The 17516-nt window shown below is 56.9% G+C and overlaps 2 protein-coding genes across 4 annotated transcripts in view; both read right to left on the bottom strand.

Moving 5' to 3' along the window:
* The window catches only part of THAP4 (THAP domain containing 4), a 691437-nt gene that overhangs the window by 273554 nt on the left and 400367 nt on the right, over window positions 1-17516 (bottom strand). The window lies entirely within an intron of this gene.
* On the bottom strand, window positions 7470-15247 carry FAM240C (family with sequence similarity 240 member C). 2 transcript variants are annotated; one of them, XM_050751993.1, is made up of 3 exons: window positions 15140-15247; window positions 12030-12178; window positions 7470-7821 (listed from the first exon to the last, which is right to left on the bottom strand). In XM_050751993.1, exons 1-3 carry the CDS (start codon window positions 15149-15151, stop codon window positions 7695-7697), a joined length of 288 nt encoding a protein of 95 aa, XP_050607950.1. In that variant the 5' UTR covers window positions 15152-15247; the 3' UTR covers window positions 7470-7694. The 2 variants fall into 2 exon arrangements, with proteins under 2 accessions (XP_050607950.1, XP_050607951.1); XM_050751994.1 differs by lacking the exon at window positions 15140-15247 and adding an exon at window positions 13908-13931.

Here is a 17516-nt window from a genome sequence, read left to right as displayed (position 1 = left end):
GTCCCCCTCAGCTTTTGGAACCCCAGAGCCCTTCACTGCACATTCAACCCTTAGCCTCAGTCTCCAGGGACCTGGCAAAGCCCCAGCGTCAGCTTTTATGTTCTTCTGCATCACCGCGTCCTCTGCCTCGCTATGAATGAGTTTATCGGGCCTCCTCCTTGAGGAGTGAGGTTAGGGCAGGTGGCAGACCTCAGGGCCACAGAGAGTCATTAACTAATCTCATAGTGAACATGGCCTGGAGTCTTGTTTTCCAGGTGGATAAAGGAAAATTGGGCAAAGTTCGTAGGGGAAAACACCAAGTTTTGTGGTGGTTGTGTTGATGGAGGGGGCTGGGCTGAATCCGAGAGGCAAGTACATTTTAAGCTTGGCTGCCACACTCACGGACACTGCAGAGAATGAGGAAAAATGGCTGGTTGTGTTTTCTTTCTTCTGCACAAAAGAATAATTGCTTTTGTTTACAGATTTTCTGAAATGTCCTTCCAATTCCATTGCCCCTGAATTATGAGCTGTGCCAGCTTGTGTGCAACAAATGGGTCTTACTGAGCACAAATACACGGGTGCAGAGCGTCTTTCAAAGAGGAGGCATCAGGGAACCTCCTCTGGTCTCCACAGCCCCTGCCAGGAGGGTGCTTCTCGGGATCCAGACCTGTCTGGGCTGCTTCAGTGGCCTCCCCATCTTTCCCGGTGCGGCAGATCTGTGCCCACAGCAATGCGTCCCCTGCACCTGCACCACCACTCTTCCTAAGGCCCAGTGTTGATCTCTGTGGCCCCAGTGAGGACATTTTTGAGGCTTTGTAATCTCTGTAGGATGCCGTCCCGACCCATGCACACAGCAGGTGCATCCGCGAGGCACACCTCATATCTCAGCACTGCTGTGCCGTGATGCAAGTCCTCAGGGAGCTCGGCTCCACACTGTCATCAGGGATCCAGCAGACCCTTCCACCTGTGGCGCTGCCCTCCTCCGGGTTGGCGTCCTCTCCGATCAGTACACAGCTGGGGAGGAAGGTGAGGAGGCTGTTGCGAGGGTCTTATGAGCCAGGGCCAGGAGTGGACTGCGTCACCCCTGCCCACATTTCTTGGTCAGAACTAGCTGTGTGGCCAAGGTGAGCCCCTGAAGTGGAGGACGAAGGCAGGACCTGCCTTTCTCTCTCTCTTTCTCTCTCTCTGCCATTTGCCCCTCACCCCCACCCACCCCACCACCTGCGCCCTCCAAGGAAGGTGCCTCAATGCCCGTTAGTAACCCACTCCTGTTGTAAAAATTCCACTCCATTTCCTCTTCAGAGCGACTGCCAGAGAAAACCGGATAGTTGTGCCTTTCCCTGCGTTTCCATGGTGCTTTTATAATCCTGGTTTTAAAATATAAAATAGTGCGTGCTGGTATTTGCTTTTTAGGGTTGTAGTAAGAAGGTTAACAAGGTCCCACAAACCAGGTGGCTCAAAACAGCAGATATTGACTGTCTCACGGTTCTGGAGACCAGAAGTCTGAAACAAAGTGGTGGTGGAGTCTGCTCCCTCCGGAGGCTCTGAGGGGGAGGCGGGTGGCTCTGAGGGGAATTCAGGGGTTCTGAGGGGGAGGCGGGGGGCTCTGAGGGGGAGGCGGGGGGCTCTGAGGGGGAGGCGGGGGGTGGTTCTGAGGGAGGACGGGGACTCTGAGGGAGGACGGAGACTCTGAGGGGAGGCGGGGGGCCTGTGAGGGAGAGGTGAGGGGTGGTTCTGAGGGAGGACAAGGACTCTGAGGGGGAGGCCGTTCCTGCCTCTCTCCGCTGTGCTGGGGATCGCTGCGCCTTCGTGCTCCTCTGCTTGTGGATGCGTCACTCCAGCTCCGTCCTTCTTCACGCAGCATCCATCTCCCTGCGTTCTCTCCTTTATAAGGGCACCTGTCATTGGATGCAGAGACCATCCTAATCCACCATGATTCTATCTGGAGAACCTGAACTTAATTACATCAGTGAAGACCCATTCTCCATGAGGTCCCACTCGCAGGTTCTAGGGGGATATGTCTTTTGGTGCCACCATTCCCCCCGCTCCGATGCTCCTGTAAACTCATTAAACTTCATGGAGGGGATTCAGGTGGGGGTGCCCTTGGTCTCACTCTGTGGGCGTCAGGGGGCGCATCCCCTGCAGGCCAGCCCTTCTGCCCTCTCAGAGGCAGCCACAGCTCAGGCCAGGCTGGAGGGTGGGGTCGGCTTCCTCCCTCCCTCTCTCTCACTGTCTCCCACCCCCGCCTTCTTCGTCCCATCCCCCGCCCCCTGCTTCCTCCCATCCTCCCTCTTACTGCCCGCCCCCTGCACCTCCTTCCTTCCATCCTCCCTCTCACTGGCCCCCCTCCCCCGCCAAACTGCTTCCTCCCTCCCTCCCCCTCACTGCCTCCCGCTCCCTGCCTGCTTCCTACCATCCTGCCTCTCACTGGGCCCCCCACCTGCTTCCTCCCATGCTCCCTCACACTGACCCACCGCGTGTTAAGTGTCTGTCAGGCTGGGAGGCAAGAAGCAGCAGGTGCCTTCAGTTTGGCCTCATACATTCGTTGTCACGAGCTGGGTCTGCTTCCCTGGCTCAGACCTTCGATTTTCAGGGTCTGATGAAAATCTGATGAGTGGGGGGTGGGCACCCGGGGCAGCTGCCCAGGGATGGCTTCATGCGATCTCTTGGTGGACATCAGCTGCTGTCTAGCTGGGGCTCTGTTACTTCTATTCTTCAGGTCTGGTGCCTTTTTATGCCATTGCATATGGAATTGTTTAACAATTTCATTTTCAAATTGTTCATAGAAATATAGGAAGATAATTGAATTTTGTGTGTTGATCAGATATCCTGAAACCTGACTAGATTCACTGAATCGTTTTCAGTAGTTTGTTTTGTCGATTATATAGGGTTTCCTCAATACATAATCATGCTTGCAAATAATGGCTTTCTTCCTCTTTTTCCCCTCCCTGCCCCCATCTTGCTTTCTGATTTTTATGCTGTTTCCTTTTCTTGCCTTATTGCATTGGCTGGGATCCCAGTACAGTATGGAACAGAAGTGTCAAAAGTGACCTTAAGTATGGTGGTGTTAGTTTTCTATAAATGTATTTAATCGGGTTGTGGAAGATCCCCATTATTTCTGGTTTGCTAAGAATTTTATCGTAAGTACCTACTGAATCTTTTTTTCCTGCTACTGTAGGCTTGGGGTTTTCTTTGTGGGAAGGGTTTTATGTACAAATTTAATTTCTTTCATAGGGATGGGGTTATTTGCAGCTTCCCCCTTATTTCCAGTATTTCAAGAAGAGGCAATTTTAATGTTACATTGTGACAACCAAGACAAACCCTGGTTTCTAATAGAGAAATGGCAGATTTCTGGTTGGGGACAGCCAGCGTGCACAAGGGTCTCAGAACGTTTCATTGTGCCTGAAGGTGAGGGGCCTCTTCAGGACGAATGGGGCCTGTGGAGAAGACAAAGAGCCAGTTTGAAAGAGGTGGCACTGATGTAATCTGGGACAACCTGAGCATCAAAAAGAATGGGTCCATAGTTAACTGGGATACATCTAATCCGTTTACATCCATGAATCCACAGTGACACTCTAAGGAAAGAGAACGCCTGAAAAACTCACCTCAGGCAGATCTTAAACCAACTCTTTATTTTGAATATTGGCGGCCAAAGGGAAAAATCGAGCATTATCTTGTTTGCGCTAGAAAGACGAGGCCAGTATAACCAAATGGCTCTAAGTATGAGGAAAGACCTCCTTTAAAAAGGAATGTTGGGCTGGGCATGGGGTCTCATGCCTATAGTCCCAGCACTGGATTACAGTGTTAGGGAGGCCGAGGTGGGTGGATCACCTGAGGTCAGGGGTTCAAGACCATCCTGGCCAACATGGAGAAACCCCATCTCTACTAAAAATACAAACATTAGACAGGTGTGGTGGCACATGCCTGTAATCCTAGCTACTTGGGAGGCTGAGGCAGGAGCATGGTGAAACCCCATCTCTACTAAAAATATAAACATTAGCTGGGTGTGGTAGCGCATGCCTGTAATCCCAGCTACTTGGCAGGCTGAGGCAGGAGAATTGTTCGAACCCAGGAGGTGGAGGTTGCAGTGAGCCGAGACCGCACCGTCGCACTCCAGCCTGGGCAACAGAATAAGACTCTGTCTCAAAAAAACAACACAAAGGAATGTTGGCCCGTAAACGTGAATGAGTGACTGAGTTAGAAAAATCATCTTTTCCAAACACCACTGAAATCACGGACCAGGGCAAGGTTAGCCCGTGAGTGTTTAGACCGTGAGGTGAGCGGCTGCTGGGACAGGGCCCTCATCTGGTATCGGCGGCAGGGAAGGCTGTGAGCCTTCCCTCGTGTGGGCATCAGCCTCAGCCTCCCAGCGAGGGTCACCCAGGGAGCGTATTTCCTGGTGGGAAGTGCAGGAGCTTCCCATCCCCTGGATACGTCACAGCTGAAATGTTCACCACGAATCCAGCAACGTGTGGAGCTGATTTCCATTTCTAAGGAATGAGGGGGGATGGGAAAGAAACCCCCAGGACAGCAATGCCAGGCCCGGTGGGGACCTTTCCCGGACACCCGGCCTTCTCGGCGGCGAGGCAGGTGGTGGGACCGACAGGCCCGGTGGGGACCTTTCCCGGACACCCGGCCTCCTTGGTGAGGCAGGTGGCGGAACTGGTTCCACGTCTGATCTTCCTTAGACAAACCTGCCCTCAGAGGAAATTGTGGACAACTGGAGAAATTGGAAAATGTACTAGATATTGGCTGATATTGAAGGATAGATGTTTTGTTAAGTATGGTAATTCGATTTTGGCTCTGTGGGGAAATGCTCTTATTTTAAAAAGATGTGCACTAGAGAAAAAAGAAACAGCATGTGGCAAATACATCCATGGATGTCCTCCTGGTTTAACTGGTTCTGTGGCCTTGGTTTCTGCCTTTCCAATGGCACCTCTGTGATTGGAGTCCAGACCCCGGCATCAGACCGGCCTCCGCAGGGAGGAGCTGGGGTGCCCAGGCCAGGCCAGGCAGCTCCATTGCCCACTGCCTGGGCCTCACCTCATGAATGCCAAGCACTGTGGCAGGCATGGGCAGAGCCAGGCGGCTTCACGCCCACACCGGCAGCTCCTCAGTCCCTCGCCCTCCACTCCCAAGTCCGGCAGTTCTGGAGCACGGGAAGCTCTCTAGGGGCTGCTGGGCAGCAGGACCTGGTCTGAGTTTGACTGAGTCTGCCTGGGTCTTCGCGTGCCTGACTGAGTGTGAGCGTGTCTGAGTCTTACCGCAGAAACGTTAAAATGCTTGGTGACAGGTGTTAGGAGACTCCTGGGATCTGCACTGCAGCGCTTTTCTAAAACTGGGAATATTCTGAGTCTCAGAGCTTGTCTGGATGAGGAATCCCGGGGCCCGATTCTAGACAGGAACCTGAGGCACCAGCAGCAAAGGACGTGGCCCAGCCTCGGAGCCCCAGGCAGCTCGGCCGGGAGTGCGTCCTCCTACCTTCCCAACCCCGTCGCAGTTACGAAAAAGGAACAGTGCACGATTCCAAAGTTATATTTAAATGCCAACTGCATTGAATTTGGCAACATTTGCCAGGAGTTATGGAAAGCCTTTCAAAGATTTAGCAGGACAAAAACAAACTAGCAAGCGAGCATTGTCGGGTGCTTTAAAAGTAAACAGGCTTGAGCAATGGTGTTTGTTTTAGAAAGCTGACGAGCCTTGCAGGTGGATCATGGCAGTGCCTGTAATTACTGGGTATTCAGCTAAGATCCCCTCTGGTCCGTGCCTCATGAAAAGAAGGCATATTCCGCTGAAATTCAGCTCCTGGAGCTAAGATTTCAGAAATGCCCTCTGTACACCAGGTAAATTGCAAAGCGGCAAGGTGTGAGGAGGGATTCCGGGCTCAGGACCCTGGGGGCTGGCGTCCCTCTCCTCTCCCGGAAAGCTGGCCCAGCCATCCCTCTTCCCCTCGCCCCTCTCCCACCCTCCCTGGTCTCCTTCTCTCCCTGTCTCTCTTCTGCACTGGGCGCCTTCCAGCTTTGGGAGCTGGGCCCAGCTTTGCCTGAGGATTAACGACAAAGAGAGTGAAGATGTGGCTGGCAGACTGCCCGCTGCCCCTGTGGCCGGGGCCTCTACTGTCGATGGGAAGGTGACTGCATCATTGGAGAGTAATGGGGTCATGAGGCAAGCAGGAGGGGGTGGTGGTTCTGGAAGGTTCTGCCGGGCCAAACTGTGATGAAGATCGCAGCATGAATACGCCCTTCCATCCTCCAAAAGACCAGGGTGACACCTCAGTTTGTTACGGTGTTGACAGTAATAGTGTTCTAAGGACATCATCAGATAAAATCACTCCTCCGCAGCCCGGGGCTTTGCAAAGATTAGCGAGTGGTTTCTGTGCATGAACCATCTTCAGGGCTGTCAGTCGCCTCCCTCCCTCCCTGTGAATCCCCGAGTCACCAGCGGTGAGGGTGGGGCCCGGTGCTGACCTGTGACCCCAGCCCTGGACATCTCCGTGGCGGGTGTCACGAGGGCCCTGGCTGCGCTTCTGCCCACTGACTGGCAGGCCAGGCCCCCAGGCTTTGTGTCAGGTTCCGATCCTTCTTTCCGCACGTGCTGTCTGTCCAGGAGTTCATGGTCAGCCCCAGAAATGCACACTCGTGATGTCGTGGGCCTGCGCAGAACCTGCACGTGGTACAGCAGGGACCTGGCTACGCTATCCTCTGGTTAGTGCTTCGTTGGGTTACCCGTGACCGGCAAAGCTGGGGCTAATTTCCTTGTCTTTGACAACATGACCAGAGGGTCCAAACAGAACAGAACCCGAACCCCATAAACATCTTCGACCGTGAGACTCCACGGCAGCCCCAGCCAGCCGAGGCCCCAGCACTTCCGTTTTCCTGAGGGCTGATCCCTGCGGCTGCAAAAGAGTGCGCGCGAGGTGTGGGGTGCGGGTACAGGAGTCAGAACTGGCCTCGGCTGCAGCCAGCACCCTCCTCTGTCCAGGAGACCACCCCAGGTTCTCGATCGTCTGGCCTCTGGGCAGTGTGGTGGCCCCTCTCCCTCCCTCTGACCTGTTCAGCGTGGTTGCAGCCTGCAGTGGGGCTCCCAGGGCCCATGCCGAGCACCAGGAGGTGAATCCCGGCTCCAACAGCCCTCGTGGCCTTGGAGATGCTGCCCTTTCTAAACCTGAACTTTTTCAACTGTAAAAATGAGGATATTTAATTTTCTGAGATGTCTCAAGTACTAAATATGAACTAAAGGAATTTTGGAAAAGGACAAAGCTTTAGCAATATAAGGCATGTCCTGAAGTTGAAACTTATGTACATATTTTGATCAAAGGTGAAATAAAATTGCATTTAAATCTGCAGATCGGAGGTGGTCAGGCAGCTGAAGAGTTCCCTGAGATGCAGTGGTTTCTTTACATGGCTTATTGCAAGTTTGTAACATCATGGCAAAGGTTTACTACATATGCATCTTAAAGATAGGAAGAAAATTTAGCAGGAAACGTTCAATCCAATTGACTTAGGTTTTATTGGGCACCAGCTATGTGCTGGAGAACCCTGGGACTCTGCTGCAGCGCGGACCCCGAGGTGGGGTTGTTACGGGGTCAGCGAAGTGCGGGCCATTTCCATGGTGAAGATCCTGTGAACTCTGGCGTGGGTGCTTGGACCCCACGCGTGGTGTTCTTTCTCCATGACCCTCCGGAAGCTCACGCAGAGCCTGGAGCTCGCAGGCCCTCAGGCTGCCATCTTGTCCTTGGTGTGGAGAGGCTCAGCGACCTCTGGGACCCCGTCTGGGCACCTCCCTGGGCCCTGCAGCATCTTGTTCCTCCCCTCCAGCTGCTCAGCCCATCCCACGCGGAGCCTGGGGCAGGGTGACAATTTCGTCATTGTGAGTCAAGCTTTTGGGACTGAGTGACAGCCAAGCCTGTGTCTCTCAGCACCTGGGCACCTGTGAGAGCAGGAGTGTGACACTCGCCGCTGGGGGGGGTGTCACCGTGTCCCTGCCCAGCCGGCAGCTGTGACCTTGCTGGGTCTCCCAGGGCCCTGGTGGGCCTTGGCTCAGGCTGCTGCCCAGTGGGGGAGGTCTCACTCAGGACCCTCCTCACAGGAGAGGAAAAAGGCCTGCCCCGGGAAGCAGCCTGGGCCCCCACTTCTGGAAGCTTCCGAGCCCCAGAGAGACTGCGCCTGAGCTCCAGCTCTTGCAGCCTCTGCCTCTGCTCTGCTCACCGAGTGGCAGGTGCCCTCACAGGACGGGGCGGCCTCTGTGGCTGCCTGGGGCCTGCCTGCCTCCCTGCACCCTGCCCGGCTGCCTGTGGGTGCCCACTTCCTTCTCGCTTGCCGGCCCGCCTCACCTGCCCAGCCCGGCCACAGTGGACGGTGATATGTTGTGATCTCAGCCCCACGCAACGGGGGGACCTGGCGGCAAGAATGGCCTGGTCAAAGTGGTCCAGGCTCCCCGAGACCTGGGCAGATCCCCACCTGCCCGTGGCTGCCGCTTCCTTCAGCCTCAGGTGTTTTTGGCTTTAGATGTTGGAGAGTGGGGTGGGTGCCCGGCTCCAGCCAAGGGTGAGCTGTGTCCATGAGGACACTTGTCCCAGATGCCCAGAACCCAGGTGACGATGGCGCTGCTGAGTGGCAGGCGGTATAGCCCGGATGGCTGGGCCCCACGGTGATGGTCCCCGAGCGACAGCTACATTCACCCTTGCCAGGCCATGGCTGCTGACTGGCGGGGCCCAGGACAGCTCCATGCATGTCCTGGAGTCCTCGGCCCTCACGGCTGGCCGCCCATCCCAGAGAGGCTGCCAGGACAGCCAAGCCCGTGGTGATGGAACCAGCGGCCTCTGTCCCTCCACAGGGGACCGTGGTGTCCCGAGCCAGGGGCTGTGGATGGCCAGTCTCCCACATGGGCCAGCTTCTCTCTCACGGCAGCTTCCCAGGGTGGGCCTGGCCCATGGGCTCACATACGGGACCCTCTCAGCTTTCTGGGCTTCATGCAGGGAGGAAAGTTAGGCTACTCTCTAACGGGAAACCTAAGAGTGACCTTAAAAGTGATGGTTGGCCCCGTGACCTGGGGAGAACCGGGCTATGTGGGTGAATGGAGGGGGGTTGTGCACATGGAGGCTCCGCCGGCCCCTGAGAGAACCCAGTGCCTGCCTGGGACACCAGCCTCCATCTCGGGGGCCGGAGGAGGCAGCGCAGACACAGTCCCAGGGCCTGAGCCCACTCCTGGGACCTGCACCTGGGCAATGGCCAGAGGTCCTGGGACCTGCACCTGGGCAATGGCCAGAGGACACCAGGGTACATGGCACATGCAGGCACATGCGGAGGCACGGGGAGGCACGCGGAGGCACACGCAGAGGCACGCGCAGGCACGCGGAGGCACGCGGAGGCACGCGGAGGCACACGTGGAGGCACGCGCAGGCACCGGGAGGCACGTGGAGGCACGGGGAGGCACGCGGAGGCACACGTCCGGGAAGCACAGGGCAGGGTCGAGGCAGGGCCTGTGGGGCAGGCACTTGGCGGCGGGGGGGCCTCTCTTTCTCCTCCATCTGCCGAGTGCCTGCCTGGTGCTGGGCTCTGTGCTGGGTCCCTGTCTGTAGTTGGGTAGCTGGTGAGTGGGGAGGGGCACCCTCAGGCTCTGGGGGCCGCCTCAGGCTGAGGAAGGAGCACCACGGCTCTCTTGCTTGGGGCTTGAGCACCAAGGGCTGCCTGGAGCCTCTGGAAGCGCCTGCTGTGTGCCAGCCAATGTCTTGCAGCAAATGAGGAGCTCCGCTCCCCATCCAGCTGTCCCTGAGCAGTGGCTACACCCTAGGTCGGCTCAGGGTCACCCACTCAGCACCCACAGACCCCTGGGCTTGGCCCTAGGAGAGAAGGGCGTGCTGGCTTCGTATCTGCCTTCCTGAGCATGTCTGCTAGGAGGAGGAAGGGCACAAGTACGGATACGTCACTCAAGGGCAGTGACCTCAGAAAAACAAGCCAGAGAAAGACATTTCCTTCTGGAAAAGTTCCTGTGATCCTGGATGGGGTGTCAGGGAGATGGCAGGGGGAGGGTGTGTGGGTGAAGGGAGTGTGTATGTTGGGTTGTGGGTGAAAGGATTGGGTGAAGGGATGTGGGTTTTGGGATGTTGGTGAAGGGGGTGTGGGTGAAGGGGGTGTGTGTGTTGGGGTGTGGGTGTTGGGGCATGGGTGAAGGGCATGTGGGTGTTGGAGTGTGTGTGTTGGGGTGTGGGTGAAGGGGGTGTGGGTGTTGGGATGTGTGTGTTGGGGTGTGGGTGAAGGGGGTGTGGATTTGGGGTGTGTGTGTTGGGGTGTGGGTGAAGAGGGTGTGTGTGTTGGGGTGTGGGTGTTGGGGTGTGGGTGAAGGGGGTATGGGTGTTGGGATGTGGGTGAAAGGGGTGTGAGTGTTGGGGTGTGAGTGAAGGGGGTGTGGGTGTTGGAATGTGGGTGAAGGGGGTATGGCTGAAGTGGGTGTGCGTGTTGGGGTGTGGGTGTTGGGGTGTGGGTGAAGGGGGTGTGGGTGAAGTGGGTGTGCGTGTTGGGGTGTGGGTGTTGGGGTGTGGGTGTTGTGTGTTAGGGTGTGGGTGAAGGGCGTGTGGGTGTTGGGGTGTGGGTGAAGGGCAGGTATGTGTTGGGGTGTGGGTGTTGGGGTGTGGTTGAAGGGGGTGTGGGTGAAGTGGGTGTGTGTGTTGGGGTGTGGGTGTTGGGGTGTGGGTGTTGTGTGTTAGGGTGTGGGTGAAGGGCGTGTGGGTGTTGGGGTGTGGGTGAAGGGCAGGTATGTGTTGGGGTGTGGGTGTTGGGGTGTGGGTGAAGGGGGTATGGGTGTTGGGATGTGGGTGAAGGGGTGTGTGTGTTGGAGTGTGGGTGAAAGGGGTGTGGGTGAAGGGCATGTGGGTGCTGGGGTGTGTGTGTTGGGGTGTGGGTGAAGGGGCTGTAGGTGAAGTGGGTGTGCATGTTGTGGTATGGGTGTTGGGGTGTGGGTATTGTGTGTGTGTTAGGGTGTGGGTGAAGGGGGTGTGGGTGTTGGGGTGTAGGTGAAGGGCATGTGTGTGTTGGGGTGTGGGTGTTGGGGTATGTGTTTTAGGGTATGGGTGAAGGGGGTATGAGTGTTGGGATGTGGGTGAATGGGGTGTGTGTGTTGGAGTGTGGGTGAAGAGCATGTGGGTGTTGGGATGTGTGTGTTTGGGTGTGGGTGAAGGGGGTGTAGGTGAAGGGGGTGTAGGTGAAGGGGGTGTATGTGTTGGACTGTGGGTGAAGGGGGTGTGAGTGGGGATGTGGGTGAAAGGGGTGTGAGTGTTGGGGTGTGAGTGTTGGGGTGTGATTGTTGGGGTGTGGGTGTTGGGGTGTGGGTGAAGGGGGTGTGGGTGTTGGGGTGTGGGTGAAGGGGGTGTGATTGTTGGGGTGTGGGTGTTGGGATGTGGGTGTTGGGGTGTGGGTGAAGGGGGTGTGGGGGTTGGGATGTGGGTGTTGGGGGTGTGGGTGTTGGGGTGTGGGTGAAGGGAGCGTGGATGAAGGGAGCGTGGGTGAAGGGGGTGTGGGTGTTGGGGTGTGAGTGAAGGGGGTGTGGGTGAAGGGGGTGTGGGTGTTGAGGTGTGGGGGAAGGGGGTGTGGGTGTGGGTGTTGAGGTGTGGGGGAAGGGGGTGTGGGTGTGGGTGTTGGGGTGTGGGTGAATTGGCTGTGGGCAGTGGGGTGTGGTGTTGGGGTGTGGGGGACGGGGGTGTGGGTGTTGAGGTGTGGGGGAAGGGGGTGTGGGTGTGGGTGTTGGGGTGTGGGTGAATTGGCCGTGGGCACTGGGGTGTGGTGTTGCCTGGAGAGCAATGTTTGATCTGGGCTCCTGGTCTCATGGTTAGCAGTGTGGTGTCTTGTCATTTCCCACTTACTGTTCCGAATGTGATCACTAGGCTGTCAGTTTCCTCCTGGGTTGACTCTTTACACAGGTCTGGAGCTGAGGGGTTTCATGGTGGGTTGAGGGCTAGGGCTGTGTCCAGGCACACTGCTGGCTGGGCTCTGCCCCTGGACGATGAGTGCGGCTCAGGCACAGGGGTCCCCCACGCACTGTACATCCTGACTCACTTGTTCAGGGCGCTCCTGCGAACCCTCATGTCCTCGTTCTGCAGGTGTCTTGCGTGATGCTCAATTTTTTTCTCCCAAAACATCTTTATCCCACCTGAATCATATGCTACTCTTCCAGGATTCTTCAGTGTGAGGCTTTTACTCATTTTCTGGAAAATAAAAAGTGGAGAAGAGCTCAGCCACCTTGTGCCATTCCCATTGAGGAGTGTGTGCTCCAGCACCCGGACGGCAGAGGAGCTAGCTCAGCCTGGAGCATTGTGGTCCCCACCTTTCTGGCACATGGGGGATGGCGGAGCCTGCCCTCTGAGACTCAGGCCTCAGGAGGCTCCCGGCTGGCTCTTAAACAGTCTACCCACTCTGCCTTCTGGAACAGTCTCCTGGGTTGGCAGAAGTAGAAACGGAGGGCAAATTCTATTTTGGGCTTTTAGTCATTTTAAAATCTAAGCAATGATGCACTTCTAACTCTGTGTGTTAGTGTGGGTGATCCGCGGTCCCACCAGTGAGGCAAGTGTTTCTCAGATGGGGCTGTGGCTCCTGTGCCAGGTGAGTCCATCCCTCGTTTTTGAGACAGGGTCTCACTCCCGCCGCCCAGGCTGGAGTATGGTGGTGCGATCTCCCCTCACTGCAGCCTTGACCGCCTGGACTCAAGTGATTCTCCCACCTCGGCCTCCTGAGAAGCTGGGACTATAGGTGTGCACCACCCTGCCCGGCTAATTTTTGTATATCTTGTAGAGATGGGGTCTCACTATGTTGCCCAGGCTGGTCTTGAGCTCCTGGGCTCAAGCAATCTTCCTGGCTCAGCCTCCCAAAGTGCTGGGACTACAGGTGTGAGCCAGCGTGTCCGGCTCAGTCGGCCTCTCTCGACACTTGGTTATTGGGTACCTTTTGGTTTGAAATACGTAAACCCGGGAGTGGGGTTAAATGTGGCAGGTTATACTGAAAAACTTCAGCTCTGCTATTTGATGTAATATGCTAAAGTGAGGCTGACTGAAATGTTTACTTTCCAATTATTTTGGACTCCAGCATCTCCAGGACACCAGCAGTCTTAGAATATCAATCTACAGCCATCAAGAATGTCCAAGGCTGGGCGTGGTGGCTCACGCCTGTAATCCCAGCAGTTTGGGAGGTCAAGGCTGGCAGATCACTTGAGCTCAGGAGTTAGAGACCAGCCTGGCCAAATGGTGAAACCCCATCTCTACTAGAAATACAAAAATTAGCCAGGATTGGTGGCGGGTGCCTGTAATCCTAGCTACTTGGGAGGCTGAGGTAGGAGAATCGCTTGAACTCGGGAGGTGGAGGTTGCAGTGAGGTGAGATTGCACCACTGCCCTCCAGCCTGGGTGACAGACTCCGTCTCAAACAAACAACTAAAGAATGTCCATGACAAAGGGCAAGTGCCTACAGCAGCAGCCTTTACTGGAGCCCACTTGCTCCGGGTCAGCTCTCCCTGGGAGGCGTGGAGCCTGGGTCCCTGGGCGGTGCCTGCCCTGGCCTGGCCCCAGGTCTCTGTGGACAGCCCTGCTCTGTGCTTGAGGATGGGGTTTACACAAGGGAGCCAGAGCCACGTTTCGGGGTGCAAGGCAGCGGGTCTCCAAACGAACGAGGCATCCACTGTTCTGGGGCCGCCTGAACCCCTAAGCCGCTATCCGGCAAGCTCCTCGGGGCCTATCGGGTGGACGGTGCCATTTCTGCAGCCCTGGCTGCCTCCCTCAGGGCACTTTGTTCTTCACTTTGGCCTTGCTTGGCCTTGGAGGCATTTCTCTTTCCCCGCCCCCCACGCTTCTCTCTTGCTGGGGAAGAACACGGGCAGCAGGAGTGTGGCCCGAGGGGAAAACCAGGCAGCTAAGACCCGCGGGCTCGTTTCCTGCAAACACGTCACCTGCTTCAGGTGGAGAGGGCGAGGCTGCCTTCTGGAGCTCAGCTCAGGCTGCAGTGAACAGGGCTGGGGACTCCTTCCAGGAGCTTGATGTGACCCCTGGCTGGGGGCTTCCAGCTGCAGAGGTGCGGACACTGCGGCCTGCGCAGCCTGTTGTGATGTGGGTGCTGGGCGCTTTGCTGGGAAGCTGCCCCTGGAGGGCCACAGAAATCGCTCATCGATGCCACGCCCTTTGTTCCAGAAACTTAGACATGCAAAGTTGATCACGAAGGGACTGAACTCAGCCATCCTGCCTGTGCTGAGGACGCTGGCGCAAATTCAATGAGTGGAAACTCAGCCAATGAGGAGGGTGGGATGCACGGACCCCATCAGTCAGGGCCTGCCCAGTTGCTTCCCCGGAACTTCGCGCCTCCTCTGGTGTCTGGGCAGATGCCTCCCCGAATGAAGCCGGGGCTGGGCTAGTGTCAGATTCAAACCAAGTTAACAGCTGGAAAACATCTGACAGCTGAGACCTGGCTGTACTTGGCGGGGGCTTCAGAGAGCAGCGTGGGCGTTAGAGCTTTGGCTCTTAGGATGCTTAGCCTCCAAAGGAAGCCCTTTAAACCCTCATGGGACGAAAACAAACCAGCAGCAAAAGGGAGAACCAGCAAACTAGCAGAGACAGAAAAAACAGACATGCGGCCGGACGCGGTGGCTCACGCCTGTAATCCCAGCACTTTGGGAGGCCGAGGTGGGCGGATCATGAGGTCAGGAGATCCAGACCATCCTGACTAATATGGTGAAACCCCGTCTCTACTGAAAATACAAAAAATTAGCCGGGCGTGGTGGCGGGTGCCTGTAGTCCCAGGTACTCTGGAGGCTGAGGCAGGAGAATGGCGTGAACCCAGGAGAGGGAGCTTGCAGTTAGCGGAGATTGCACCATTGCACTCCAGCCTGGGCGACAGAGTGAGACTCCATCTCAACAACAACAACAACAACAACAAAACAACAACAACAACAACAGACAACGGTGTGCATTGGGAGGCAGGTGATGGAGACATTGTCCCCCGAAGGCGTTGACGTCAGGAATCCCAGTGGAAAGCAAAATTACAAAGTTTAATTCCCCCAGCGAAATGCGGGTGGGCTCACGTATTGTGCCAGATATCTCAGGTACTCTGTTCACATTTTGGGGGTCCCCAAATGCAGCGCCAATCTCTCAAGCAAGGACAGCGCCTGTCACATCACAAAGAGCTTACTTTTCCAACCATTTCTCAGCGACCGGCCGGTTTTCGCGTCTGCTGAGGGTCCTCAGCCTGTCCCCTTCCGGGATGCACACGCCTGTATCTCGCCTGCCGCTCTCTGTTATATGGGCTCGGTGACACGCATGCTTGGCGTCGGTTCAGTCCCAGAAAGACGCGCTGCCCTCTGTCTGGGCACCGTCCCTGGCAGAGCTGTCCGTCCGGCGGGCAGCTGTTGGCAGCATAGGAATCTGGAGGGCAGCCAGCTGCGCCTCCTCCGCTCTCAGCCCCCACAGGACTGTTTTTCTTCTTTCGATGGTTGCTTCCAGGAAGCTGCGTGGGTGGGAGGGAGCCGGTGTCTGGCAGGGGCGTTGGGGCATCTGGAAGTCCCTGGTTTTGCCCAGGCCTGTGTCTCAGGAATGGCGGCCTCTGCACTTAACGCAGGCGAAGTGTCTATCACAAAACGACGAGGCAGACACACTCGAGGCAGACACAGAAATGCTTAGGGTCTCTCTGCCCGGCCCATACGTAGATTTACGTATTTATTGTGAGGAGCTGGCTCTGGTAGTGACAGGTGCTAAGAGGTCTCGGGATCTGCCGTCTGGGACTCAGGAAGGCCTGCGGTGTCAGTCAGCCCGACTCTGAGGGAGGTTGGTGTAAATTTCAGACCTTGGTCTAGAGACGGTGAGATGAGGCGTCCTGGAGCAAGCAGGAAGGCAGGAGAGCAGGGGCCATTCCTCCTTCCTCCACTGAGGCCCCTTCAGGCCGTCAGAGGATTGGATGATACCCAGCACGCGGGTGTCACCCCGTCCACCAATTCCGATGCCAGTCTCATCCGGAAACACCCTCCTAGCCACACCCAGAAACACTGTCCTGGCTGCCGCCCCGGCGCCATCAGGTCGATGCATAAAGTGAAGCCCCCCTACTTTGTCCTGGACGGGGCTCCTCTCTCAGGCTCCATCCCTGGAGGCCTCAGGGAGCCGGCAACAGGGCCCGGGCCAGGGCCAGCCTCCATGATTTCTTTCCCATCTCCCGGGTCACTTGGTTCTTTACGAGGTTTCCAAGTAATTGATAGTTTCAGGTGAAAGCTTTTGGGAAAATTTCATTTACTATCATAAAGCAGACTGTACACTTATTTTTTATATTATCCTTCACAGTTTTTTTTTTTTTTTTTTTTTTTTAACTGGAGTTCTGTGGGTGTCATCAGTGGGTTGGGAGCTGTCTGTGATTTCCCGAGTCCTGGTGTGTGCTCAGGACACCTTGATCTGTGGCTCCCTGGAAACTGGGGTTCGGCTTCACGACCCGCCAGGACGTGACCCAGCACACAGAATGCACGAGGTGGAAAGACGGCGCTCAGGCAACGAGGGTGGAAGACGCCGGTGGGAACCAGCAGCTGCTTCAGAAAAGCCGCTGCGTGCAGCACAGATGGGAGGAAACGACCTAAAAACGGAAAGGAGTGACCCCAGGAGAGGTGGGGGGAAAGGAATGACCCCAGGAGGGCGTCTCCAGCCGGACTGCGGTTTTGTAAAGCCCGTGGTGGTCTCCCCAGGTCCTATGCGTGAGCGCCACGGGGATCCTCCACCTGCTCTGGACACACGGGAGGAGGGAGCCAAGAAGCCAAACCAACCAACAATCAAAACACCGGCCTAGGGCTTCGAAAGGTGCCTCCAGGCCCTTCATTCTGACTTGTGCGCGGAGGGACGTCAGGGCGCCACGTGCTGGCCCTGCCTGATGGCGCTGGAAGGTCGCGGGGAGCGCATTCTGATTCCCCCTGTTTCGGAGTTTGCAGGTCGAGTTTGCACTATCTGCATGATCAGCCAGAGGGAGGAGGAGTTTGGGAGAATGCATTTGCCCCACGCTGAGGCGTTTGCATTTCTTCCTCTTTCCTGAGCTACCCCAGTGCAGTGGGCTCCGGACGATCCTGTGGCAGGAGGTTCTGAGTGAGAGGCGGTCGTCCAGGCTGCAGGGCTCCAGCTGCCGGGCTCAGCCGCCTTCTAGCCCAGGAGTCCCGCCCGCCGCATCCCCTCCGCGCGCCGGCCGGGAACGCTGCCTCGTAGCCTCCTGCGCCAGTCCCGTCCTGCGCCCCTGGACCTGGGCTCTGTGACGGCGAAGCCGGCGTCCTCACAGTCGCAGCAGCAGCGCAGGCTGAGCCTTCCCCGTGTGCGGCATCACCCAGCGCTGTCCTTCGAGCCTCCCGGGAGCCCAGGGTGTGGGGGCCGCCAGACGCAGGACCTGAGAACCTGGACCCGGGCCCGGTATGCGCAGGAATTGGCAAGTGCTGAGCACCGTGTCCCTTTGCATGGCCACTCTGGGGGCTTCCACCCGCCTAAAGCACAGCTCCTGAAGCACCCTGGCCCTGCACTCACGGAGCCACGCTCAGGTGGTGTTGAGGCAG

This window comes from Macaca thibetana, chromosome 12 (genome assembly GCF_024542745.1).
Source record: "Macaca thibetana thibetana isolate TM-01 chromosome 12, ASM2454274v1, whole genome shotgun sequence".
Lineage (NCBI taxonomy): Eukaryota > Metazoa > Chordata > Mammalia > Primates > Cercopithecidae > Macaca > Macaca thibetana.
This window is presented reverse-complemented; position numbering and strand designations above follow the sequence as displayed.